Here is a 27,031-nt window from a genome sequence, read left to right on the forward strand (position 1 = left end):
GGTTGAATATTATTTATTGCATGCAGTCAAGGCTCGTGGAAGAGCGACAACACTGAATCACTGAATGGATAAGGGTGTGACAGGACAAAAGGAACATTGGAGAGAGAGTGGGAATGCCAACCATGGAGATGAAGGCCAAGACAAAGGGAGGTGAACAGCCAATGGGTGTAGAAAGGAATTGGGTGGACAAGATGGACACATAAGCAAACACTCAGGAAGGAACAACATAGTCACAACATGCAATACTGTCTGTGTATGTGTGTGTGTATATATATATATATATATATATATATATATATATATATATATATATATATATATATATATATATATATATATATATATATATATATATTGTTGCGGGCTGGGGGTGGGGTGAGAAGACCACCAGGGGGGTCTTCTATCTCAGGTTCCCACCAGATTCCCCGGAATTGCAGGCCATCGCACATAGATAATTCAGTGACGCGGAGGGTCGCTAACCGACCGTGAACGCCAGTAACTCAACCACGTGACTTAGGGTCCTCTGTATAGTTAATCCGGTTACCTAAAAATAACCACGTGATGTAATTACCGGGGATCACGCCCTCGGTATGCCTTGTCCGAACCGGATCACTTTATCGGATTAGATGCAGCCGAGCGACACTGCCAAGGACATACCGGATAAAAGGAATGGATGGTTGGGAATAAAGTCCCAGCTCGGTGAGGATACGGACCATGCTGGATCAATGAAAGAAAAGACAAAAACGAGCTGGGAACATTATTTTCGACAAAGGATTTATTAACAGGCAGGTGAGGAAAGATATGTGGCACAGTGAATAGAGTTTATTGTTGCGTGTCAGCAAGAATAGGAAGAAATGTGAAAAGTGCGACAATAATACAAGCAACTTACAAAAGCAGACATAAAGCAGAGTTATCCTGATATATTTCTTCTACAATCTTAACTTAAGCGAGGACACACACACACACACACACACACACACACACACACACACACACACACACACACACACACACACACACACACACACACACACACACCTGCACGTCGGTGATTCGACCAAGAGAGGCACTGAGAGGACGAAGCGGGAGTCGGGCTTCGAGGCGGGAAGGCCGGAGAGGAGACGCCGGACCTTCTGACGGTCCTTGCTCACCTCACGGCTCGTCACGTTTGCCGATCCGCCTGTGGAACTCGGACCTCGACTTAGGCCTTGTATGGAGAACAGGCCAGGCTGGGATTCGTGTGTTGAACCCTGGAGAAAGATCGGCGATCTCGCATCGTCGACGTGGCGCGGAGCCAGAACGCGCTGAGGAGAAAGTGCGCACGCGGTGACTAACAAGAGGCAACGGGAGTTGCTGCGCCACGATTACTTGCCGCGCGGGACGTTCGATTGGGAGTTCGAATCCCTGGACACCCGCTTGTTTGTTACGAGCAACATTCGTGCTTTTGGACACGGTCCTCTCATCCATGAGCCATCACCAAGTACTCTGTGTGCATGCATGCTGTTTGTTTGAACGTGTTGTATGAGGCATATTTCGTAGAATCCCCTCGAAACCTTTAGCCGTGGTTCCCTAGTTAAAGGCCCTGTCACACCTTAACGATTTAGCCAGCGTATGCCTGACGTATGCAAAATTTGGCTAAAACGCTGGCACACGTCGAATACGTTATGCGTAAGTTTGTATACGTTAAGAGCACGTTGGCATACGTCGTAGTACGCTGGCTTTTTTTCGTAGTACGCTGGCATACATTTTGTACGCCGAGGTGTTAGACAAATTTTCCATGCTTGAAATTTTTCGACGTATGCCAGCGTATGACTCACACGTTCCGCATAACGCTGGCCATAAGTTGTAGGCATGTTACACGATTGTTGACACAGGTCGACACACGTTACTTGGAAGTTACTCAAAAGTCGAAACACGTCAAGGTAATGGTTAGCTTACCCGAAACTTATTTCTAACCTATGAGTAATGTGTTGTAGGCACGTTACGCGATCATTGACACACGTCGACACACGTTACTTGTACGTTACTCATAAGTTGAACCACGTCAAGGTAATGGTTAGCGTCAGTGTTCCAGACTCCCTGTTTTTTTTTTTTTTTTTTTTTTTTTCTTCTTCGGTATGACGGTGATGTTGACACTTCGATTTCTCGTGCGGTTATAATATAATATAATTAATAGGCTGCCGCTGAACGATTTAAATCATAACCGCACTAGAAATCCAAGTGTCAACTTCACCGTCATACCGAAGAAAAAAAAGAAATGATAAAAAAAAAACAGGGAGTCTGGAACACTGACACTAACCATTACTTCGACGTGTTTCGACTTATGAGTAACGTACAAATAACGTGTGTCGACGTGTGTCAACGATCGCGTAGCGTGCCTACAACTTATGGCCAGCGTATGCGGAACGTGTGTCGTACTTCGATAAATTTTCAACCTGCTGAAAATTTCTCGACATACTCTGCGTATGACGATGTATGCCAGAAAACTACGACATATGCCAGCATGCTCTTAACGTATACAAAACTTACCCATAACATATTCGACGTGTGTCAGCTTGGTTCGGCAAATTTTTCATACGTCGGCATACGCTGGCTAAAACGTCAAGGTGTGACAGCGGCTTCACACTTCGATGTCAAGTGCGGTTATGATTTGAATCGTCGATCCGCATCCTATGAATAGCCTACGGCACATGATCGTCGGCGATACGCTGCCGCGCTATGCATAAGTTAGACTATCGTTGGGCATAGGTTGTGAACGCCGACAACACGCTCAGCATTCGTTGGTATAAGTTATCTATATATGATTAAAACGTTCTGTGTACATTACTAATACATTACGCATACGTCCAACATGTTGTTATATGCCCAAAACTTAAAAAAAAACATCAATAGTTCAGCGTACGACAGCATTTTACATACATTTTGAGACCTTGCCATACGCTGGCTAAAACGTCAAGGTGTGACAGCCCCTTAAGAACGGGTTGATTGTTAATAAAACCATTGTCGTGTATATTGTTTGTGTTGTGATCCCTGATGTCCCCAATAAATCTGGTTAATTAGTATGCAGTTTCCGCTATGGGTTAATGGGTGTCGCGTCGAGGAACGATCCGTTCGATTGGCATATAAAACCAAAAAGTGGTTACAGACTGGTAGACTCCACTCGGTCTCTGACAAAGCCAGTCTGTAACTAGGGGTTCTATCTCCCCAACTGGTAAGGTGCAGGAGTACATTGGTATCGCGACTGAAGATGCGTGACCCGAGGCCTGTGCCGAGCCGGCCGCCGTTATAGACTCCCGGAGACGGCGGTGGCGAGGCTGGCACCTTGGACCGGGTCAGTTTCCCGCCACCCCGGATCCGCAACAATATATATATATATATATATATATATATATATATATATATATATATATATATATATATATATATATATATATATATATATATATATATATATATATATATATATATATCGACTCCTCCCATGCTCTTTGTCCGAAGAAGCTGCATAAAGTAACCATGAAAAGCTACCCAAGGTAATCCTTTTGCTCTTTCACTTCCTTCCCAGAGTTCCTCCACAGCTGTAAAGACGTTCACAAATTGTACACACATGAGAACCCCAATGCAACACACCAACTCAGCTGCTGGACCGGTTTCTTCGCTTATTGGTGAATCATCAGCGACTGCACAGACATAAATGCATACCTACGAGGCTCCCAAGCATGCACCATGTGCAAATGTCAAAAGCAGTCAATATATGAGTGGGCCATCATTTTTTTTCATCTGCATGTGGTGAAAGCTGGGTCTGCGAATTCAATAAGATCATTACCTATGGCTCAAATTACATTCTCTACTCTGTCTCATTTACCTTGTGCTGTGTATGTCCCGTGTTCCCATGTGAATGAATAAGATAAGATAGAGCCTTGCCTGTCCCGTGTACCCATGTGAATGAATAGACAGAGCCGTGTCTGTCCCGTGTTCCGATGTGGAGCAATAAGGTTAGATAGAGCCGTGTCTGTCCCGTGTTCACATGTGAATGAATAATATTAGATGGAAAATGTTCATTGTGATTCTGAACACGGGATTTACCCTTTATCTGTTACCTCAGTTTTAGTGTGTGTGTGTGTGTGTGTGTGTGTGTGTGTTTTTTTTTTTTTCCATAATTCGGGTTTCACAAGATGGAACAGAGTCCTCTCAGGTATCGAAGTATCCACCTTAGTTTCATTGAAGGATCGTGATTCATGGGTTAAGTTGTGAAGTTGTGTTGTTCTCAAAGTTTTGTCCTGAGGGATATTTTCATGATCGTCACTGAGCCACTGACAGCCCCCAACTGTAGTTTGTTTGTAGTAATGTTCCCAGGGATGGTTTGTAGGATCTCTGTGAGGTTCTTCTTTATCATTCCCATTGCCCCAATTGTCACTGATACAATTTAGGTGCTCTTCAGCTTCTAGGATATTTTCTCTTCATTCTTGAGGTCTTGATATTTTGTCATTTTCCTGATTTCTGCTTTGTTCAGACCAAAATCACTGGGTACTGAAACCTCAATTAGCAATGCCTTCTTTTCCTCTTTGTATCTGAGTGTACTATTGTTGTGGGCCGGGTATCGGTGGCGAGCACGACCGCTAGGTGGTGCAGTAGAGTCGGCTCTACCGAACACCCGGAATTTATAGGTCATCACCCCGGATAACTCCGGAGCCGACGGGTCCCTTATCGGACCGAAGATCGCCAATAGGTCGACTGCGTGGGATAGGGTCGATTGCCAATTTCAATTTACCTAAATACCCACGTCGTCCAAACTACCGGGGAAATTCACCCTCGGCAGAGCTTGAGCGGAATGAGCCAGTAGCGTGCTCAAACCGTGGATAACCGGAGCAGATGGTTACCGAGGTCCGTCGGTCCAAATGCACAATTTACCATCGCTACTTCTCAACAAGCACCGTCCGAAACCAATAAAGAAAACATAGAAACGAGCTGAAACATTTAACAGGGGATTTATTTATAATGGGGGTGGGGGGGGGGGACACAAGGAGCAGTTATCCGACTATAAGAAGAAATGTAAATAATGTACAAGGCACTAAAACAATTGCTACTTACAGACTGGGCCCACAGACACACACACGCAAACACAAATACCCAAAAGAAGTGATGGCCATGGCCTTTATTGTAGGTTCCCAGCTCGAGGGAAGATGAGCTGGGAACCAGAGCTATCTCGGACCTTCCCGCCTTGTGTGGTCTTCGACGTCCTGGATCGGTGGGACTCGAACCCGCAACTCGATGTCGCTGCAAGCACCGGGTACAGAGGGCAGCGTCAGGCTCCCGCATGCTCCTCCGGCATGCGACGAGATTAGAGCCAGCGACAAGGCGAGACTGGAAGCCAGCAACGAGACAAGACCAGAGGCCAGCGACGAGACCTTCACGTTCCAGCCAGAATTCCCTGAACAATTGAACTGGCCAACGCTCCTGCCACGAGCACACCATCTCTCTCGAACGCTGATCTGGACAACCACACTTTCTCCTCAGGCGGGAGGGGCTTCTTTCCCTCGCCACTCGCCTCCTCATTGGACGGTTGCGTCGCGTGATTCACTCGTCACCCCCGTGATTGGCCGAAAGGGCGCCAAGTCCGCTGATTGGACCGGGGGGGGGGGGCGTGGCGGCCGTCACGACGGACCGCCCCCACACAAGGAGAGTAGCATTATCCTGCGTGGGCTGCACTTATTGGCCGTCTGACTGCAACCTCACTCGCATCCCCCAGATTGGGCGAGAGAGATGTCAGGTCCTCGTGAACTTCGCCCACGTACGTGCTGACATGCATGTGTACAATGGTGCCGGTGGAGGAAGCGAGGTGAAGGCGTGTTGTTGTTGTTGTTGTTGTTGTATAAAAATGTACAAGAAAACCCTGACTTTCAACAATAACTCCGCAGTGCATGAACATTTAATTGCCGTTAGACTAGGGACGGGACCCTAACTAGAAACACGTACTTACCAATATAACTGTTCTATAGGCACCTGAATGTTGAGCGCAGTAAGCTTCCAGATTCGTAACACTATGTCGTGTGTGTGCGTAAGTGTGCGTGTGTGTGTGTGCGTGTGTGTTGGTGTGTGCATGTGCGTGTGTGTGTGCGTGTGTGTTGGTGTGTACATGTGTGCGCGTGTCCCTCTCCCTCTCTTCCGACCTCCAGCTCTCTCTCTTTCTGTGGTAATAAACCGTTTTTTCATTAAAAAAAACCTGTTTGTGGTCATTCGGGTTACGGGACTTCGCCATTAAGCGCGAGTGAATCCTGTCATGGCCGATTGGGAAATGCCCATTTAAAGCACTCTTAAAAGAGTGGATTCATCACAGTTATATCAGAATGGTTACATCAGAACGAGCTGATTCGTCACACGGTCACGGATTGTTTCACCCAAATATGAGACCGTTCAAAAATTACAGAACGCTATTTTTCGGGAAGCACGTACGGGCTTGATTAAACCTTGCTAATTTTTTTTTTCCGACATGTGATTGGTCTTTTGGGGTCCTTAATCGTGATTAACACTCCACCCAAACGAAGCTAATGGAAATCTGATGCAACAAAGCCAGACAGTATGTAATCAACAGAGGCCTGCAGGCCTAATGTGTCAGGCCTCCCAGAAAACCAAGATGGTGGCCATATTATTTTGGCTGGGTGTTATGGTGGGTGGAGTCAAGCGACAGATGTGGGTGTGGTTTGAGGATATTCACCAAAATCTAATAATTTCGTCCTTGTCACATACCAAAGCTCTCCACCAAATTTCGTCCAAATCCGTCCTCAACGTTTTGAGATATTTTGTTCACAAACAAACAAACAGACGGACAGAGGTGAAAACATAACCTCCATCCACCTTCAGTGGTGGAGGTAACAATACACCCAACAACAATAACAGCGACGACGTTCATGTCGACCTGTGACAAAATGGAAATTTGGAAGGAGTTATGGGTTTTGGAGGGGTGGTTAAAGGGGGTAGAAAAGGTCATGGCTTTGGATGGGGGGATGATCTGAGATGGTGGAGAAGAACTGTGTTGAGGATTTGCAAGGAAGAATGAGATTAAAGAGAATGTGTAAGTTGGTTCCACAGGTGGGAAAAAAAGAGGACCAAATGAGAGTAGGAGAGCAGTGATCCTGGATTTTGGTAGTTTTGCCAGAAAGGGGTTGATGGTGGACTGCATATGCTCTGCAGAAACCTTGGGTGGACAAAGCATGAAAAGAGCAGAGGGTGCAAGACCAGAAAAGCAGGTATAAGAAGACAGAGAGAGACCACTGACCTTTGATGACATAATTTTGTACGACATATTTATGACTTGTCCATTTGTCCCATCGGATTTTGGAAGCAAAGTATGGTTGAGCCAAGTTTGTGGTTGGATGGGAGAACTCCATGGATGATCGAATGTCGTGGCCCATGGAACGTCAGGAAAGCTCGATAGTTGGGAGCATGCTTGTCTGTCAGCTGTCGGTTCATGGATTTGCTCCCGTGTACGTACAAGTTGGATTAAAACTTATGGTACTGGACCTTGAGAGACAAAATGACTTTTGCAAATCTCCTCTTGTGTGACATCGGCCGACATTTACAGTCTTGAAATGGTGGCACTGACAGAGAGACAACGGAGGTTGCAGGTCAGCGAGGACAACTGGTTCATGATGATTGCGGGGGTGGACAGAAGAAGGATGGGTGAATTGAGGGAGATGTTTGATGTGCAGATGAGCTTGACGAGGATATTGATATTAAAAAAAAATCCGGCGAAGGTCATGGGCTGGTCTCGTGGTGCCATTGGGGGAAGAGACAATGGCAAAGAGAGTGGATAGGTTGAGGGATGAAGGTAGGAGGAAAAGAAGTTGACCGTGGTTGTGATGGGAGGATTGTGTGAGGAGGGATATTGGTAAGGTAGGGGTGGATGGAGGGTGTGAAGAGTTGGCTGAGGACAGAGAGAGTTGGAGGAGCATCATGGTCGATGGCAAGGCAGAAGCTTGGTACCATTGGACCTCACCCCTTGAAAAGGGAAGAGAAAGAAAAGAAGAATAAATTAATTGCAGAAAGAAGGCGGATTTTAAGACAAATTAACGGTAAGAATGGCGGTCGTGCATCAAAGATATGTGACTATCGGTGATGCTTGAGGTGTAGATATGCTACAGGTGTGACGAGCCAAATGGCCTTCTCCTCTGTCTCAGTATCAAGGGAGGCGCAAAGCGCCCCTCCCTTTATATGGGACGATTTCTCTGCAGTAACACAGGAACTGAAAATTCCTATGGGGGCGGGGGGGGCTCACCCCTCAAAGTAGGTGTTTGTCTTTCTTCTCCAAAACCACACACACAGTTTTGATGAAACTTGACCACAACCATCATCACCCATGATATTCTTGAGAAAAATGCCAGGGCCAAATGGCCCCCTTATATGGTACGTGCCATGTGGAATACTATCGAAAAGAAGGCACATTCTGTGGATTGTGGAAAATGCCAGACAATAGAAAAGAAGAGACAATCAAAAAAATCTCGCGTGCATGCAGTACTACCCTTGCGGTCTTTGGAAGAATCAAGTAATGCTCGAGAAAAGTTCATATGAAGGGACGCCCCACATATATAGGTTAAATCCGGTCATTACGTAAAGTTTTTTTTGTGTACCTTGAAAACGTAAACACATACGATAATATGCATGTATGTGATTAATTTATTTTATAAATTGACGTTCCTTTATATGAACTTTGAGATAATTACTTGGTTCCTCCAAAGAACACAAAGCTATAGTTTGCCACATGGCTCATACCATATAAATGGGGCCTTTTCTATGCCCCTAGCATTTTTCTCAAGATCCTTTTGATGTCCTCCTCGTAACACTGGTGCCATTGCATGACTCATTCAAAAAAAAAAACACAGACCTGGTTTAAAAGATCAATCTTCATGCGTTTGTGTTTTAAGTTTATATAATTATGCATCACATCCCAGCTTTTTTAGTCTTTGCACAATCAATTTACTGTTTCCTCTCGATTTACATTCTCAGCTCCGACACCAAACTAAACCGCCAAATATAATAAGGCCGATCCCACCACTATACACCATTTGACAAATGGCTTGGCAGTAGCTCCAAATAGAGCAATATGATGTGTTTGATAAATTCATGTTTTCATGAATGACTTTTGCAAATTCGTTTTTCTTTTCAACATGTGTGCGTCATGAGTTACTGAAATATCAAACTGAAGTTATAGCTGCTGGTTATTGCCTATCCCTGCTGCTTTATTCAATGGACGTTTAATCAACACAGACGTTGAGTTATGCTTTCTGTCCAACACAATAAAATCCCACCCCATAAATTCTCCCTGATCGTTATCACAAAAGTGTAGCTTTGTGGTTCATTGTTATGCTGCTCTCGATAATCTCTTAAATCCATGTCTATGTTGCCCGATGGATCCTGGGTAACAGGATGTGCCTGCAATACACCATTCTGTCTGTGGTCCACAAGCACATCGGTAGAGGCAGCCATGATAATTGCAATTAAAAGAAGCATCGATTTTCGGACTATGTGCAGGCTGAAAAAAGGAGATGCTGCTGCTCATTCATTGCAAAATTAACTCATTTAACTAGAATGGCACTCTTTGACATTGCCACATCACCAGATATGCCTCTGCCCACATTATTACATCATGATACATCTCTGAACCCAGGTTCAAAATATTAAATAATTATTGCTGCCAGACCATGCGTCCGATCAGGTTGAAATTTAAAACATATCTTCCCCATGATGACTAGATCATAATTGCGATGCGATGAAAAAAAGAATTTTTCAAAGATTTTCGTTCAATCTAATATGGCTGCCAGACCATGTGATCTATTAATTCTATGTGAATACTCTGGTATTTCCAAGGCTTGGGGAACGTGTGGGTGAAGCTTCCCCTCCATCTGTCAAGCCGTTCTGGAGAAGAATATTTTTAAAGGTTTATTCTTCAAAAAATCATAGCTGCCAAACCATGTCACCTATCATGATATAAGGTGGAAAACTTTTTGTTCCTCATGGTTCGACGATCATACCTGTAAAGTTTCAGCTCAATCTGTTCAGCTGTTTGGGAGAGGAAGATTTTTGAAGGTGTTTTTTTAATGTTAAAAACAAGATTGCTGCCAAACCACGTGTCTTATGACATCATCAATTTTTTCCCCAATACAATTTATCCTGAGATCACCCTCAAAAATTTTCATAATGATCAGATAAAGCTTGACATTTGCAATTATGACATCATAACGAAGTCACATATGACATTAGCAAAAAATTTCATATTTGTTTCCCATGGAGAGAACTTGTAATGTGCCAAGTTTCAATTTTTTTCCATGGAGCGGTTTCGGAGATAGAGGTCGAAAGTTTTTCCTTTTTACCAACATGGCTGCCGCACCACGTGATCTATGACGTCATAGCTGTCATTAAAACATGAATACATGCACCGATGTTGAAAATTTTGTTTCAATCGGATAAACGGTTGCAGAGAAAACAGAAAATTAGCACGGACGGATGGACGTACGTATAGATGAGATCACTCCTCCACCACCTGAAAAGGTCAGTGGATGACATGAAAGAGTAGTGATTCTTGTCTTGTTTTGCTAAGGATTGGGACAGGGACAATATTTTTATGGTACATGGCATGGTCGGCAGAGGAGAAGGAGCAGGAGGCGGAGGAAGAAGAAGAAGAAGAATTGGAGGATGAAGGGAAAGGGCTGTAATTCATAATTTTACCTCCATTAATGTTTTTGTGGAATACCATGCAGTTTATTGCTGAAAATTATCTAGAACCGTGTTGGGCTGGACTTTTGTTTATATTATACCATACTCGTAACTAAGCTTGGATATTCATTACCCACACCATAATTTCATTACATTCAGGGCATTTTTCAGTTTTGGACGCATCACTGTCCCATTGCAGATTTTTTCCCTCAAAATTATTAACCTACATTACTTTATGTTTCATATACAAATAAAAGGTCTGGGTCGGATTTGAACCATCCTCATAAATCCTGTGATGTGTTACAGCCTGACGTATGTCTGATACTTGGGCCTTCCTGTGTCTCCACATCGTACATGTTGCTGCGGTGAGTGAAACGGACACTTTGTGCACTGTATAGGATTCTTTAAATATAGGATTCGATACTTTTTCTTTGCTTCAAGCATGTTGTGCACCACCACCACTTCATGTCATCCCCCATCCCTACCAGCAATCTTTTCTACCCCCATTAACTTGACCAAACCAAGCCAAACCAAACCAAACCAAACCAAACCATCTCACTGGCAGGGCGCTTTGTATCCTCTGCTTTCTCTCCATCTTTTTCCAATCCGTTCATTATTTTCTTGCTTGTTGTGCCCAATCAGTAAATCAAAAATACCTTTGTAGCCAAATCACTTGTTCACTGTCATGTCGAAATATCAGCTTCTGAGCTCAAAAGGTGCCTGAGATATTGATTGCCCAGATGAGAAGCAAAATAAATAAGTAATTCATAAATCGATAATAATTAGGTATTTAATCAATTTATTGATTAATCAAGAAAAAATAATGTTTTTGCCAAAGCACATCTTTACATTTGTCCCCATATTTCAGCTTCCTAACTCAAAGGATGGCTGCGATATCACCCGGAGAAGAAATGACGTCATGCATTGCCCAGATATGGAATTGTGAAGGAACGGTGTACAACAAGAAAACTAATAAACAAACGGAGTGAAAACTGAGTCCGCCATTCCGGCACGCGTCATCGGCGAATGACGTCGTGCAACACCTGGAGATGGAATCTGGAGAAACGGTGGACAATTTGTGTGAAGTCAATCGCATGCCATCGCAAATCCCCACACGTCCCACCTCAAACAAACTTGAAAGATGGCAAGAAGTTCCACCAGGAATGACTCAATATCAAATTTTGAGTTAAATTTTTTTTCTCCCCCGTTTTGACCCCTGTGACCCCAAGACCCCACCCCTGAAGGCATGACCAGGGTGTCAAATCGAAAATGTAGTTGCATATTTCATGCATCCCCCAATGTTGATTGCATTTACAAAGTTTCTTTTTAAAAAAATGTTTAAAAATCTTCCAGTAAGTGCATGTTTTGGAATTTGACCTTTTGACCCCACCCCAGGGTGTGGAGCCAAAAATCATACTGCTCGCACACCTTCGTGCCATGCGGTGATCATAAACTACCAAGTTTGGTGAATTTCTGCACAACCATTTAGGAGGAGATAGTGTGAAGGATAACATGAGACGCATGAAGCCCATTACAATATCCCTCCGGTTTTTTTTTCTTTTGTTTTTTTTTTGTCTTCAAAAAGCCTGGAGATAATAAAGCACTCAGTTTTGATCAGTTTTATGTAATTTGAAGAATCACAAGTAAATGATTTGCCAATTAGTGTTACGATGCCAGGCAAGTCAACATTAGACAAGGGCACATGAATTATTATGAACAAAGTAACAGCTCTCTTACTGTCTTGGAAATCACCCCAGGCATACCGTTTTGTTTGCAAAATAAAAGTCCTTCTTATCTCAATTTTTATAATTGCCTTACAAAGCTAAGTTTGCCTTCATTTTTAATTGTTTTGCCTTACAAGTCTCACTTAATTCATACCCAAGGTCTGGGACATACAGTAGGTATTTGCAGTACCGACCCACCCGAAGAGCCGATTTGACAAATTATTATATGTATGTAATTATTTTTCTTTTCTTCTATTTTCCATTACATATTCCAAAGCTCATGGAGGAGATGATACATTTTTCGCATTCAGGACAAATATATTGGCAGCCTTCAATGTAGTTGTTAATGAATTATAAAGTGTGTTGGTTGCCCTTCATATTTGAAGGAGGCCGTTCACCTGAAACAGGGGAAAGACTTGGTCAATTTGTTTATAGTGCAGAGGCTGTTGGGGGGGGGGGGAAGAAGAAGCTCCGATTCTCCGACATTCATCCTTCCAGATTTCCACCTCCAAGTGACAGCGAGCAAGGTGGCACGCCATTAGCCCCGTGCTTCTTGGTGGCCTCAGCGCTGTTGATTGGCTGAGTCTGTTGCTATGCGCAATTGCAGCATGCCATTTGGAGGGCGCATGCTGGGTGTTGATATCAATAACCTGAGGGTAGAGAAGAAGAGGGTGACTCTTAAAAAGGCAGATGCAGTCTGCCTGTCTCTCTCTCTCTCTCTCTCTCTGTCTCTCTCTCTCTCTCTCTCTCTCTCTCTCTCTCTCTCTCTCTCTCTCTCTCTCTCTCTCTCTCTCTCTCTCTCTCACTCTCTCTCTCTCTCTCTCTCTCTCTCTCTCTCTCTCTCTCTCTCTCTCACTCTCGCCTCCTGCTGACAGAGGTACGCTATGCATCAAACTGCTTTTGGTGGACCTTGCCACCACCTCCAACATCATTCTGGGATAAGCTGCACACCCCATAATACACGTGTGTGTGTGTGTGTGTGTGTGTGTGTGTGTGTTCCTCTGGCCGATTAAATGTAGTGCTTTATTAATTGCGTAAAGCCTGGTGTTGGCTTGTTGGTTCGGGTGGCGGCTTGGGATCCTAGGGTCCTGAGTTCAAGCCCCGTTGGCCGCTAAATGAATACACCAGGAGGTTGACTCAGCCTGTCATCCTTCCGAGGTCGGCAAAATGAGTGCCAGTGTACTGGTAAGGGGGACACTGCATCAGCGGCATAGCCGTGTCCCAACCAATGATGCAACCAGCAGCCACAGGCTGCAGTCGATAGATTAATTGCGTCTTCGTGTTCGCAATTCTGTGCTGTTTGTTTCTGTCTTAATTAATTGCCATGTCACACATGCATGCCTGGTTTCTGCTATCTTTCCCCCGTTGACCAATTTGGTTAATTGAAAACGTCCAGAGTGAAGTCCTTACTATAATTCATGGACCGGTGTTTGTTTGTCGTGCTGCTCCTCCTACAGTTCTGGCCTGATTACATTCAGACTTGCTCCAGAGGATCAGCATGACCCCAATTAATGTGTCGGGGTGTTTTTATTTTCCCCGCTGTTCTTGGAGTGGGGATGGGGTGGGAAGGGATGCAAATTCTCGATGTAAATGTGCATTGTGTAGCGCCACTTCCACGTAGGGGAGGGTATTACAAGTCTCCACCATTTACAGAACAGTATTCCTGTCCCTACGTTTTCCAGTGCAGTGAGGTTTTGAAATACTAGTGCGTGGCCGTACGTGTAAAAAAAAAAAAAAAAGTGACGTCATTCGTGATGTCATAGCACCGTGTCCGATCATTGGTGGGCAAATATATAGCCGTAACTTGGGAACCGCTTGTCGGATTAATATCAAACCTTGAAAGGCACATCCACAGGTCCTCAGCAATATTCCTGGCAAGTTTCAATTACATCGGACGAGGGGTTGTTGAGAAACAGCGGTCGCAGACACACAGACAGACAGACACACACACAGATTGCTGGAATTATAGCGAACGCAGTGAGCTTCATACTTAACGCGTGCACGTGAGAGAATAGGAAACAACAACACAATACCCCTGGCTATTTGGAATCCGTGTCGTTGGATATGACCTTTTGCTTCCGGTTGTTTTTAAACGCTGTGCGGTGTATAAACACGATCAGGTTTTATTTCTATCTTGTGAATATTACTTAACGCGTGCACATGAGAGAATAGGAAACAACAAAAACAACACAATACCCTGGCAATTGTGAATCCGTGTCGTTGGCTATGACCGTTTTGCTTCCGTTTTTTTTTTGTTTCTGTTTTTTTTTTTCTTTCCTGTTTTTGTCATGGGGAATGATGCATGCCGGGAGATCATGACCGGAAGTGTTTATTTATTTATTCAATTATTTTTTTTCCCAAAGTTAATTTTATACTTCCGAAAGTGATTTTTTTCATGACAGGAAGTGTTTATTTTGTATTTAACATTACCGGGAGTGATTTTGAAACTCTTTCCGGAACTTATATTTTCTTTTATTCTTGACCAGAAGTGATTGTTTATTTATTTATTTATTCAATTATTTTTTTCACAAAGTTAATTTTAATAAAGATATCTCCCGCATCTACAAAAAATAATTTTTAATCGTGATTTACATTATTTGATCGCTGATCCCGAATCCAGGCCGAAGTAACCGGAAATTGCGTCAAAATCATCAGCTGTGCGGCGCTTGCACATACCACGGTCTAGTTGGCAAGATACAGTTGTGAACACGTTATAGGTAGTCAGAAGCGAATGTAAGAAGAATTCTACGTTCGCTTCTCGGCTTTGCCTATTCCATATTAGATAGACTAGTACGTGCCCGTAAAAAAAAAAATAATAATAAATAAATAAATAATAAAAACTTTCCAAATGCGAACAAGAAACAACAACCACGCAGGCCGTTTCTTCGCTCTCGCGTGTCCATACATGCGTGGCCCGGAAGTTCGTATATCGCAGTTACGATTATTCGCAATTTAGTTTTAATGGCCAATTATTCAATGAGCGCCAACGTATTCTGCCTTTTCGCAATGTCATCACAAGGAGAAACACAAAGAGAAGAGAAGAGAAGAGAGAGAGAGAAAAAAAAACGTTCGTGCAAAAAAAAAAAAAAAATTTACTTCCTGGTTTGGAGCATACCACCTCACTCTGATGTTACCGAAATTTATGCACCGTCTAATATGAAAACGATCATAACTTGTGGCATTGTGTTTATCAATTAATGCGCATAAGAAATCGAGAAATTATTAGAATACACGAAGTCATCACTATCCGGAAGTCCGTACGTTCATCACTCTCCGGAAGTCTGTACGTTGTAACCCGTAATGGGGAACGCGGCTGAGGTTCCCTTCCCCCATCAGCCTCGCCCACGCAGTAACGTGTCTTGTCATTGGTTGGTAAATAAATGGCCATAACTTGGGAAGCACTTGTCCGATTAATATTAAATCTTGAAAAGGCACATCCTCAAGTCCCCAGCAATATATCTGGCAAGTTTCAATTAGATCGGACCAGTGGTTGTCGAGAAACAGTGGTCACAGACACACACAGACACACACAGACACACACAGACACACACAGACACACACAGACACACTTGCTGGAATTATAGATAGATATGTAGTAGGTATGATTTTGCTTCATGCACATAACCTGCGTTATTTATTTTTTCACATAAAGAACTGTCACGTACCTATACACTGCCCAAATAAAGGTATGCGTCAGAAGAACGTGTTGCATGATTGGAACAAGATCGCCCGTAGGGCGGGTACTCGGCTAGTAAATCAAATGGATTAATCCCTTTGTTTGGCTAACCGAACAGACGTTGCACTCCATCTCAGGTGATGCGCCGTCCGAATTAGCCTTTAGCCGGCTATCCGTGCAACACCAATTCCTGGAATATACAGTCCCCGTATCAAATTGCTTGCGTTTTCGAGTGAGAGCCGTAAACGCGATAATATCATGTGGGTGTTTAATCTTAATAACGAGTGCAATTCCCGAACCAACAGCGACACCAGCAGGTCATTGCATCAGTGAGGATGTCATCCTTAGGAAAGGACGTTAAGCTCGCTGTTCAATCTGCGAACAAAGGTTAATCATATCATGGTACATTTCAAAATACATAGTAGGCAATGAGCAGCATGTCCTTAACCTCAAGGACAGATGCAACGAATGGCCAGGTGTCACACGTTCATGATCACACAATCACTACTTTCAAAGTAATGTCGGGACCTGCGTCCTGATTTAGCTTAGTTTGCATCGGTTAGGATGGGATCTCATGGGTTTTGATTATCCCCGTGTTCACACTTCCATTTTCACCCTCCACCATCCCCTTGTGTTGCCCACAGCTTTCAAAGTGACTTCAATATTTCGTTACTCTCTGCCGGAAGCTTCAGTCTTTCAACGACACACTACACAGGCCTAACTCGGATGATCATTCCAGCCATAAAGGTGTCAGAATTTTTTTCTGAACTGTGGAGGTACACGGACTCCGTCAAACCATACGCGTGGAGAAATGCTTACGTTCTTTCTGATGGGGCGAGTGACTTCAACATCTGTGGCTGGTTAGTTTGTTTTTGTTTGTTTGTTTTTGTCCACACAGAATGTGAGTAGGTCTGTTAATTCCATTGGACCCTTATATACTTTTAGACCCTTTGAGATCCTGAAGACTCCAAAGACCCTCAAGAAACCTAAGACCCCTAAGATCCTTTAAAACCCAAAGACCTTTTCGAACGCTGACATTTACGACCCCTAAGACCTTGCCTATCGACCCTGTTAGACCCCTAAAATCCAATAGACCCTCTAAGGCCCTTTAGAACCTTAAGACGCTCTTAAGACCCTGGAGACCCTATATACCCCTTATACTCCCAAGACTCTTTGTACCCAATTACACCTTTTAGAACCCTGCGATACCTATACCCTTTTGATCCTGTTAGTCCATTTTGGACCTTTATGCCTTTAGACCTTCACCCCTTTCAGACCTTTTATTACCCTTTTGACCCCTTTAGACAACCCCGACCCTGAAGACCTTAAAGGTCCACAAAATCAGAAATTCATGTTTAGTTTAATCATTAAACCATCTGAGAATTTTTAAATTAAACTTTAATGAATACATATGGCTTCACTTTTCACTAAGTCGTTGTTTTTTTCTTGAATAAATACCTATAAATGGAGATTTTAATGTTTTTTTTTTGGTGTGCTTGTATGCTTGATTTCCCCACCCACCCCCAAAAATGTATGCCTGGTATTGGCTTAATGGTTAGGGTGGTGGGCTTTGGATCCGAGGGTCCTGAGTTCAAATCCTGCTCAGCTGTTGAATTAATACCAGGTGGGGTTAACTCGGCCTGTCATCCTTCTGTGGTCGGCAAAATGAGTGCCAGCATGCTGGTATACTGTGTCGGAGTGGCGACCCGTCCAGGATTGTGCCCAATAGCCAAGGAGACTGCTTAAGCAGCACCAACGTTCTGCACAGAGTATGCTCCCAATCTCCTCCTCTTCCACCCCCCAAAATACAGTGAGGTGATTACGTCGTATTGTTATGAATGTGGAACCCATCGCACACAACAGCCAGAGTCCTTATAGATCAGTTATATCGGTAAGTATGTGTTTCGAAGTAGGGTCCCATCCTATGTTTATGGGTGATTAATTGTGCGTGCGCTGTGAATTATTTATTGTTAGGATTTTTACATCATCAACAACAACGACAACAACACTGCTCACGGCATTGTCCACGCTCTTCGCGCGCTCGCCGGCATGTGCGGAATTCTATGCCCGAGGCGGTGTGGATTTCGCACCAAATATGGTCACAAAGCGTTTCGTTCTGGCTATGCGCCAAATAAGGGTATGCGTCATTTTCCGCCCAATGGGCGACGCGCAGACCAGAGCCGGGGCGGTCCTTTGCAAGAAGGCGGAGTTGCGACATGCCATCCACCCAATGAGAGCAGGCGATGGGGGAGGGGACCGCGCCCCAAAAACGATGGGAAAAGGAATTGAAGATTGCGTCCCGTGTGCTCGAGCGCGTCTTCTGGCTGGGACTGCGGCTGACTGGATCCCGCAGATCCGAGGCGTCTCGGCTGGCGCATTACGACAAGCGGTTGACCATCTCATCATGGGAGATCACCTCGTTTCACCTTCTCTGGGTTCAGCTGCCCTGGTCCGTTCTTTGGCGACTGGTGCTCCGGGAAGGTGCGGACGTCGAACCGCGCGAATGCGGCCAGGTAGCCAGCACATTCTCTCCCCTCAGCTCATCTTCCCTCCCGAGCTGAAGGTGCAAATAAAGGCCGTGGCCATTGAGGTCCATTTTCGTGTGTGTGTGTGTGTGTGTGTGTGTGTGTGTGTGTGTGTGTGTGTGTGTGTGTGTGTGTGTCCGTGGGCCCCGTCTTTAAGTAGGATCGTTAAGTGCTTTTGCTTGTACATTTGATACCTTTCTTTATTCGTGATAACTCTGCTCTGTGTTCCCCTCCCCAATTATTGTTGTATATAAATTCCCCTCTTGTTGAATGTACCAGCTCGTTCTTTGTCATTTCTGCCATTGGTTTGCCACGGTGCGTATTGGGGATTAGGAAGGCCGTTGCCGTAATTGTGCATTTGGATCGACGGGCCTCGGTAACCATCTGCTCTGGTTACACACGGTTCGAGCATGGTATCGGCTCGTTCCACTCGAGGCCTGCCGAGGGTGTGAATTCCCTAGTAAGCTTTGCCACGTGGGTACTTAGGTATATTGAAGTTGGCAATTAACCCTACTCCACGCGGTCGAATTATTGGCGATTGATGGTCCTGTAAGGGACCCGTACCTTCGGACTTATCCGAGGGTCACGACCTAAATTCCAGTGTGTTCGGTGGAGCCGACTCCACTGATCCCCCAAGCGGTCGTGCTTGCCACCCAGACCCAGCCCCACAACAATATATCACGTGACTCGCTACGTCATCTCCAAGATACTTTTGCTTCGGGACTTGTGTTTACGTGTGATCTCCATATGCTCTGAAAAACTGAACTCTGAAAAAGTACTGACAATGTCATCTAGATGCATAGTTGCTGGTTGTAGCAGCAATACAACCAAATATGGTGTGAGTATGCATGTTTCCCAAAAGATCCAGCTGTAAGGAAAATTTGGACAGCCAAAGTAAAACTGACCAGGGGAAAGTGGCATTACATGAATGTACATTGTTTGTATTCCTATTTGTTATCGGCATCAACGTATATTTATACATGTACGTACAATACTGTTGCCCCGGCGGTTGTACAGTTATGTTCAATCAGTGCCAATAAATTAACCTGTTGTACATCATTTAGTCACTACATATACATGTACATTGTGAGGATAGTACTATCCATTATGGTAATAAGTGTTGATATGTCTAGTATTGCACTGTACATCCAGACACAAGAGTTTGTTTAATTTATTTATTTTTAATGTAATTCTCCACCATTGAGGGACGGGGCCAAAACTATATACAACAGCATACCTCAAGACCTTGTGGACTGATTGTGACAAAACTAGGTGGATGAGTTGATCAGATGACAAGAAAAAGCCGATTCGATTTTAGAGGTCCGGATCCAGATCCGGGCTGTCAGTGGACTACAAAAAGTGAACTGTTCGGTCTGACGGAGGTATGCTGAGTGCTGATCCAGTTACTACAAGAATTACAGTGATGTGTGACATCAAAATACCACCAAAGTTCACATTTACCATGTTCTATCTCGATGATTCACTCCTTTACCAGTTGTTATTGGCGAGTCTTTCTTCGTTTGATATCGTCCCAATTGTTGCGAATGCCAGGTATTTGATGACCTCGGGTTCATACATGTAAGACATGACAGCACCGTCTACATCATGATTTTGACTATCATCGTAATCTGAGGATTCTTGATGAGAAACTTGTTTGTCAAGTTCGCTTTCTGACGAGTCTGAAGCGAGTTGTGTGGCCGTTACCTCTTGCGTGCCGAGACAATCGTTCTGGTGATGACGTCACACAGATGACACAGTGACCATGGCGGTTTTCTGGAATTTTTACGGGTGGTATCTGCAAGGTTGGGTTTTTTTTAACGTCAACACCTCAAAAAAATTATTAGAATTAAAAACCACGTTCAGTTCTTTGTTTATTACTCAAAAATTAACATCATCACATCAAAAAAAAATTTAATTCCTGATTCTGTGGAACAAAAGATCACACCCTTTGGACCCCCTTGCCCTTTTAAGACCCTTTAGACACTTTAGACCATTGGCTCTTAACGTGGGGGGCGTGAGTAATTTCCAGAGGGGGCATGAGCCCGGAGAAAAAAGTAGGAATTTCTCTAATTATTTTTAGAATTCTCTTAACAAGTGTTTGCATAATATCGTGATGAACATTTAAAAAAAAAAAAGTATCGCCTTTAATAGTTTTCGTTTTCTATTCGCGACTCGGCCTCCCATTTTCTGTATTAAAATTAATTTTAAAATTTAACATTTATTTAAATTTAATATTAAAATTTATATTTAATTTTAATATTAATCTTTTTTTCACAGATTTGCAGTTCCCATTTCAAACCAAATCATTTGCAATGAGTGCAAAAAAGCAGAAGTATCTTGACGAATATATTTGACTTGGATTTGTGTCCCTCCAAAAGGGTGACACACAGGTACCCTGGTGCATAATATGCTACAAGACTCTTGAACAATGATGGCATGCGGCCCACATGCTTGGAACGCCACTTGAAGACAATGCATCCTGCTCGAGCTGCCAAACCCAAGGCATTCTGCGAATCAAAAAGGCAGTCCTTGAAGCAAGCTAAGATAGACAGCAGTGGAGCATTTTGGCAACAGACTTCAAAGGTTGTTGAGGCTTTCTATGAGATCGCTATGTTGATTGCAAAGAGCAAAAAGAGCCATAACATCGGAGAGACTCTCATAAAACCAAGTTTACTGCGTGCAGCAGAGCTCGTTCTGGGGAAGGATCGTGCAAACAAGATTTCCCAAATCTCTCTTTCAAACGATACCATCAAGGGAACGATCGATGAAATGTCTCAAGACATCAAAGATCAAGTTCTCGACCAAGTAAGAGCTTCTCCTGTATTTGCCATCCAGTTGGACGAAACGACTGATGTTGCTCAGTGTTCTCAGCTACTGATGTATGCTCGTTTCGTGTCAGGCAATAGTGTAAAAGAGGAAATGCTCTTCTGCCATCCCATGGAAGGTTATACAACAGCAACAGATATTTTTCAAGTGGTATCAAACTTCTTCCAGGAAAATCAACGTTCGTGGGACAAGCTGGTAGGGGTGTGTACTGATTGAGCTCTGGCCGTGCTTAGTTTGCAATCTGGTTTCATAACAAGAGTGAAAGAAAAAAGTCCATCTGCTGTAGGTACGCACTGCATTCTTCATCGTGAAGCCTTAGCATCCAGAACTCTACCCGCTGAAATGAGGGATGTCATGAACCTGGCTATCAAGGTGGTCAACTTCATCAAAGCTGGAGCCTTAAACAGTTGTCTCCTCAAACAGCTGTGTGTGGATATGGATTCTGAACATCAAGCCTTGCTTTTCCACACAAACGTACGACGGCTTTCGAAGGGAAACATGCTTGGACGGCTTTATGAACTACGACAAGAAGTGGCAACATTTCTAGATTCGCAGCAGAAAGCAGATCTCAATGACAAGTTCCAGTCTGAAGGATTTTTACTATCTCTAGCTTACCTGGTGGACATATTTGAAGTGCTGAATGCCTTCAACCTCAAACTCCAAGGGAAAAACAACAACATCATCATGCACCATGACGTCATTCGAGCCTTCATGGCCAAACTCGACCTCTGGAAATGTCGAATTCAGGATGGAAATGCAGCCAGTTTTGCTAACTTGGATTCTGCTCTCATTCACAGTTACCTCGATTCTGAGTTAAAGAAACAAATAATTACTCGTGTGACTGATTTTGAAAGCAGAATTCATCAGATACTTTCCGGATATAGATGAGAAGCGCGAAGCCTGGAAATTCATTTGGAACCCATTTCAATGTGAAGTTGCTGATATTTCAGACGAAATCCAAGAGGAGTTTCTTGAGTTCAAGTTCAACTCCTCGGCTGAAGAAGACTTCAAAAAACTGGATCTGGAGACGTTCTGGGTCATGTACCTTCCTGTACCTGTACCTTAGCCTTTGATCTCACATCAAGCTCTTCGGATTTTAACAATGTTTGGATCAACGTATCTTTGTGAAGCTGCATTTTCCACGCTCGTTGCTGTCGAGACCAAGTACAGAAACAAGCTGAACGTTGAAGGGGTTGTGCTCTCTCTGGCATTCGACCACGCATTCAACATATCTGGTAGCTAAGAAGCAATGTCAAGTTTCTCATTAAATATGCTGTGAAAATGAGTGTTGCTTATTCAGAATTCTTTATTCAATAAAAAAACTAAAAACATGCATTTTTTTCAGTTTTTCCTTTTAATTCAGGAGGGATTTTTAATCATTTGGTTGAAGATGTGAGGGGGGGGGGGAGCGGGGGAATTGAGGCAAGGACCAACTACTAGAGGAGGCATGGTGGTCAAAAGTTTAAGAACCACTGATTTAGACCTTTCATTTGCAATCAATGACCTTTCATTTGGTGAATCCTCCATTTATTTGCCACGCAAAACAAGTCCTGGTGAGGGTCTGTAATCTATGAGTGCTCTTTATAGTTATTAGTGGTTTTGTTGTTGTTGTTGTTGTTGCTTAATTCTACAAGTGTGGTAGGTTCGCTCAGAAGTAGCATACTTGACTCCAAGCTATCTGTCTGGAGTTCATTCCTGACAGAATAGGATCTGACTGCGAACTGTCACACCGTTCTGTCAGAGGGAGGGGCATTAAACCGGCTGTCCCGCACACTCGCACTCACTTCGGGTAAAGATCCCAGGGTATCTTTCGAAAAGAGTAGGCCACTGAGTGCTGGTACCTTGGCCACATTCCAAGGTGCTGCCCTGATTCCACTGGCCAAGAAATCAAAGGTGTGTTGGAGTGTGCACTCATGTCCAAAACAACGTCCAGGTAGATCAAGAAAATGAAAACAAGGATAAGGAAGAAAGAGAGCATAGGAGAATTGTTGATGATGATGAAAAGGGAATATAAGTTGTGAGGAAAGAAGAGGCAAAAGAGGTGAATGCATAGGAGACATACTATGAGACATATGTTGCTTCAGGGAAACAACAAGGAAATCCAACACAGGTGGAGGCCATTCAGCCCATCATGCCTGCACGAACACCACACCAACCCAAGATCCAAGAAAGAAAATGGGGGAAAAAAAATGTTTTTCATTAATGAAAGAAAAAAAAATTGTATTTTTTTCTTTGTTTTTTTTTTTGTTGTAATTTTTTTCTTTTCTTTCGGAGAGGGGGCATGGGCTTGGTTAAAAACACGCATCAACCACACAACCCCCCTTCATCCGTTCCTTCCTTTATAGCTTCCCCACCCTCCGCTGACCTAAAAAAGCCTGAATTCCTTCCTCAATTCCCACTGCAAACCTTGCTGCCCTCTTTCTATTTAATATACGGCCATCATTCTGGAAACACTCCCTTTGTCCCCGAAATGATTCCCACTGCTTCCTAAATGTAAAACCTTCCTCCCTACACCATTCATGGAAGGATTCAAACATATGTTAAATTTTGTCATCATAAATATGTCAATGCATCCTCCTTCACCCATGCTCAAATTCGCTTTCCTTCTGCCATTTACATCCATCATAGAGTAAAACTTGATGATAAAATGTTTATTCTTCCTCTTTGACAATGCCCTGAATTTGACTATTAATCGATGCAATTTGGAACTTGGCCATGGTTGAAGTTTGATTACATTGGGCTGGCTTGTTTCGTACTCCCATCTGAACACGGGTCTGATCAAGATTCTAGAAACCTAAGATATAATCCCAAGTACAGGAACTATCAACATTTGTTCAATGTCCAGTAATGTCCTTGGTAATTCATTTGAAATTACACCAACGTCTACAGCTATCCTTGTCTTGCGCGTGATTTATGGAGAAGCTCCACAACGCACCTTAGATCAATGTAAAGAATAGTAAAACAAGACGCAAATCGAGAGTTCAGAGAACACCGTACCCCACACTGTGTTCAGCTATATAATTCAATTTCTAATAAAACTAGTACGTGCCCGTAAAAAAATTAAAAAAAAATTCATAAATAGATATTCAAACCGCGAGCAACAAACAACAACCACACAGGCCGTTTCTTCGCTCTCGCGTGGCCATACGTGCGTGGCCCGGAAGTTCGCATAATCGCAGTTACGATTATTCGCAATTTAGTTTTAATACCCAATTATTCAATTAGCATCAACGTATTGTTGCGAATTCGTGCCCGCCGGCGTGCGAACGGCCGCGTAACTCAAATCGCGGCACGTCGCCCACCGGACGGACAATTCTGTCGTGACCCTCTCGGACCAACGTCGGGAGTTAGTCACGGGTGGGCCTTTCGACCTCACCGCAATCGTGCCAATCGGCCACCCGCGTAGGATAGGGTTGTTCGCCAAACTCGACCTACCTAAGTACCCACACGAATGGTAAACCGGGCGATCGTACCACGCCGCAGGTCGACTCCGGACACGAGCCGTTTGGGCGGCCCGTTCTGTACTATCGGGATAACCGAGCGGTGTTATCGTCGACCTGGACGGTTCAGATTAATTACCGGGATGTTGCACCCACTACGAACCCCTAACGTGAAGCAAAATGGAGGGTAAATGAAGAAAAGACGAAGCGAAACGGGCACAGTTCAACAAGCAAGCATTTTATTTCCCGGCACACGGAAAGCACGTATATACAGCCAGACAGAATCAAAATGCACATAAAGCAATTAAAACAAAAGAAACGATGCAGAGCTACAACCGAATACGCGTACACACGACAACACTTAAACAGTTCTACTAGTTGGACAGGCGCCTGCCACAGTCATTTATACAAAAAGCAAAGGAAGGAAAAGAAAGAAAGAAGTCGCGACTTCCCTTTTATGGCTGGTGAGTCCCTCTCTCGCGACCGTCAGCGTGGTCGCGCCTGGCCCCGACCTCTCTCGCGGCCAGCGAACCCTCTCCGGCACTCCCCGTCCGGACGCGCAGGTCCACCTCGCAACGGGCGCTGCCGCGTCTCCCGTCCGTGCCTTCGTGACAGGGCCGCTCACCAAGGCATGGGCGCAGGACCTCTTCCCGAAGACCAACTCTCCACAAAAACCAACCGAAGACCAACCAGACCACCAGCCAAGACGAAGAGGAAGAAGCGGAAGAGGAAGCGTGCCAGAGGAAGAGGTTCCAGAGGAAGAGGCTGAAGAGGAAGCGGCTGAAGAGGAAGAGCTGACAGCGCGCTCGCCCGTGTCCGTCTTTTATAGCGCGGGGCTCCGCCCTTCGCCCCGCCCCGTTTTCGATTCCACCTTCCTTCTAGAGGGTTCCCGAAAAGGGCGTTCCCTCACGCTTTCCCTCCACCCCGCCCCATGCGGGGGCCGGGGGAGTCAGTTTTTGGCTCTGGGCCAGAGAATTATTCCCCCAAAAAGAGGCCCCTCCTTTACATGACCTCCTGACCTTGACCTGCATCGCCCCTCCTCCACTCCAAAGCGCGGGGAAGTCAAACGGAAGGAACAGGTGGGGAAATCTGTGCATCCTCGCAGTTCCCTCCTTGGCGCCTTTGTTTGCCATTCGGAAGCGGATGTAGTGGCGAAGATGTAGTAGCGTAGATGGTGGAGGTGGCGTGGTTGCAGTGTGGTTGGTGCTGTGATGGGGATGGCGTGGTTGTTGAAATGTTGTGTGTTTGAAATAAAAGATAGAAAAAGAAAAACGACTGACTCAAAGCGTCGCAGCCCGGATGGATCACATAAATTCCCTCTATACAACGGGTTTGGGCGAACTACACATGTACCTATGAAGATATCTCACCTGAGGGCCCTTTATGGTGTAATGCGAATTTCCACAGCCGTAACAGTATTTTACCTTTTCGCAATGTCGTGGCAAGGAAAAACAAAAAGAGAAGAGAAGAGAGAGAAAAAAAAATTTACTTCCTGGTTCGGAGCATACCAGCACCCTGATGTTACCGAAATTTATGCACTGTCTAATATGAAAACGATCATAACTTGGGGCATTGTGTTTATCCATAAATGCGCATAAGAAATCGAGAAACGATTTGAATACACGAAGTCATCATTATCCGGAAGCCCGTACGTTGTAACCCGTAATTTGGAACGCAGCTGAGCTTCCCTTCCCCATCGGCCACGCCCACGCAACATCGTGTCTTGTCATTGGTTTGGTAAATAAATGGCCATAACTTCGGAAGCACTTGTCCGATTAATATCAAACCTTGAAAAGGCACATCCTCAAGTCCCCAGCAATATATCTGGCAATTTTCAATTAGATCGGACCAGCGGTTGTCGAGAAACAGCGGTCACAGACACACACACACACACACACACACACACACACACACACACACACACACACACACACACACACACACACACACACACACACACACACACACACACACATTGCTGGAATTATAGATAGACTAGTGCATGCCCGTAGATGCGTGGGCGTACGTGCAACCCCCCCCCCCCCGCAAAAAAACTCAAACCGCGTGCCAGAAACAACAACCACACAAGCCGTTCCTTCGCTTTCACTTGCCCGTACGTGCGTGGCTTTA

General features: G+C 44.3%; 1 protein-coding gene across 6 annotated transcripts in view; it reads left to right on the plus strand.

Moving 5' to 3' along the window:
- Positions 1-27,031, plus strand: part of LOC147010087 (guanylyl cyclase C-like) — a 164,561-nt gene that overhangs the window by 17,035 nt on the left and 120,495 nt on the right. For 5 of the 6 annotated variants that reach the window (XM_085861615.1, XM_085861614.1, XM_085861613.1 and 2 more), the window contains exons 3-4: positions 11,017-11,075; positions 16,755-16,970. In XM_085861615.1, coding sequence (XP_085717741.1) covers positions 11,017-11,075; positions 16,755-16,970 — 275 coding nt within the window. The remainder of the gene's footprint in view (positions 1-11,016; positions 11,076-16,754; positions 16,971-27,031) is intronic. The other variant, XM_085861617.1, reaches the window with a different exon arrangement.

Source organism: Eptatretus burgeri, chromosome 17, assembly GCF_056783735.1.
Source record: "Eptatretus burgeri isolate ZD-2024b chromosome 17, Ebu_testis_v1, whole genome shotgun sequence".
Taxonomy (NCBI): Eukaryota; Metazoa; Chordata; class Myxini; order Myxiniformes; family Myxinidae; genus Eptatretus; species Eptatretus burgeri.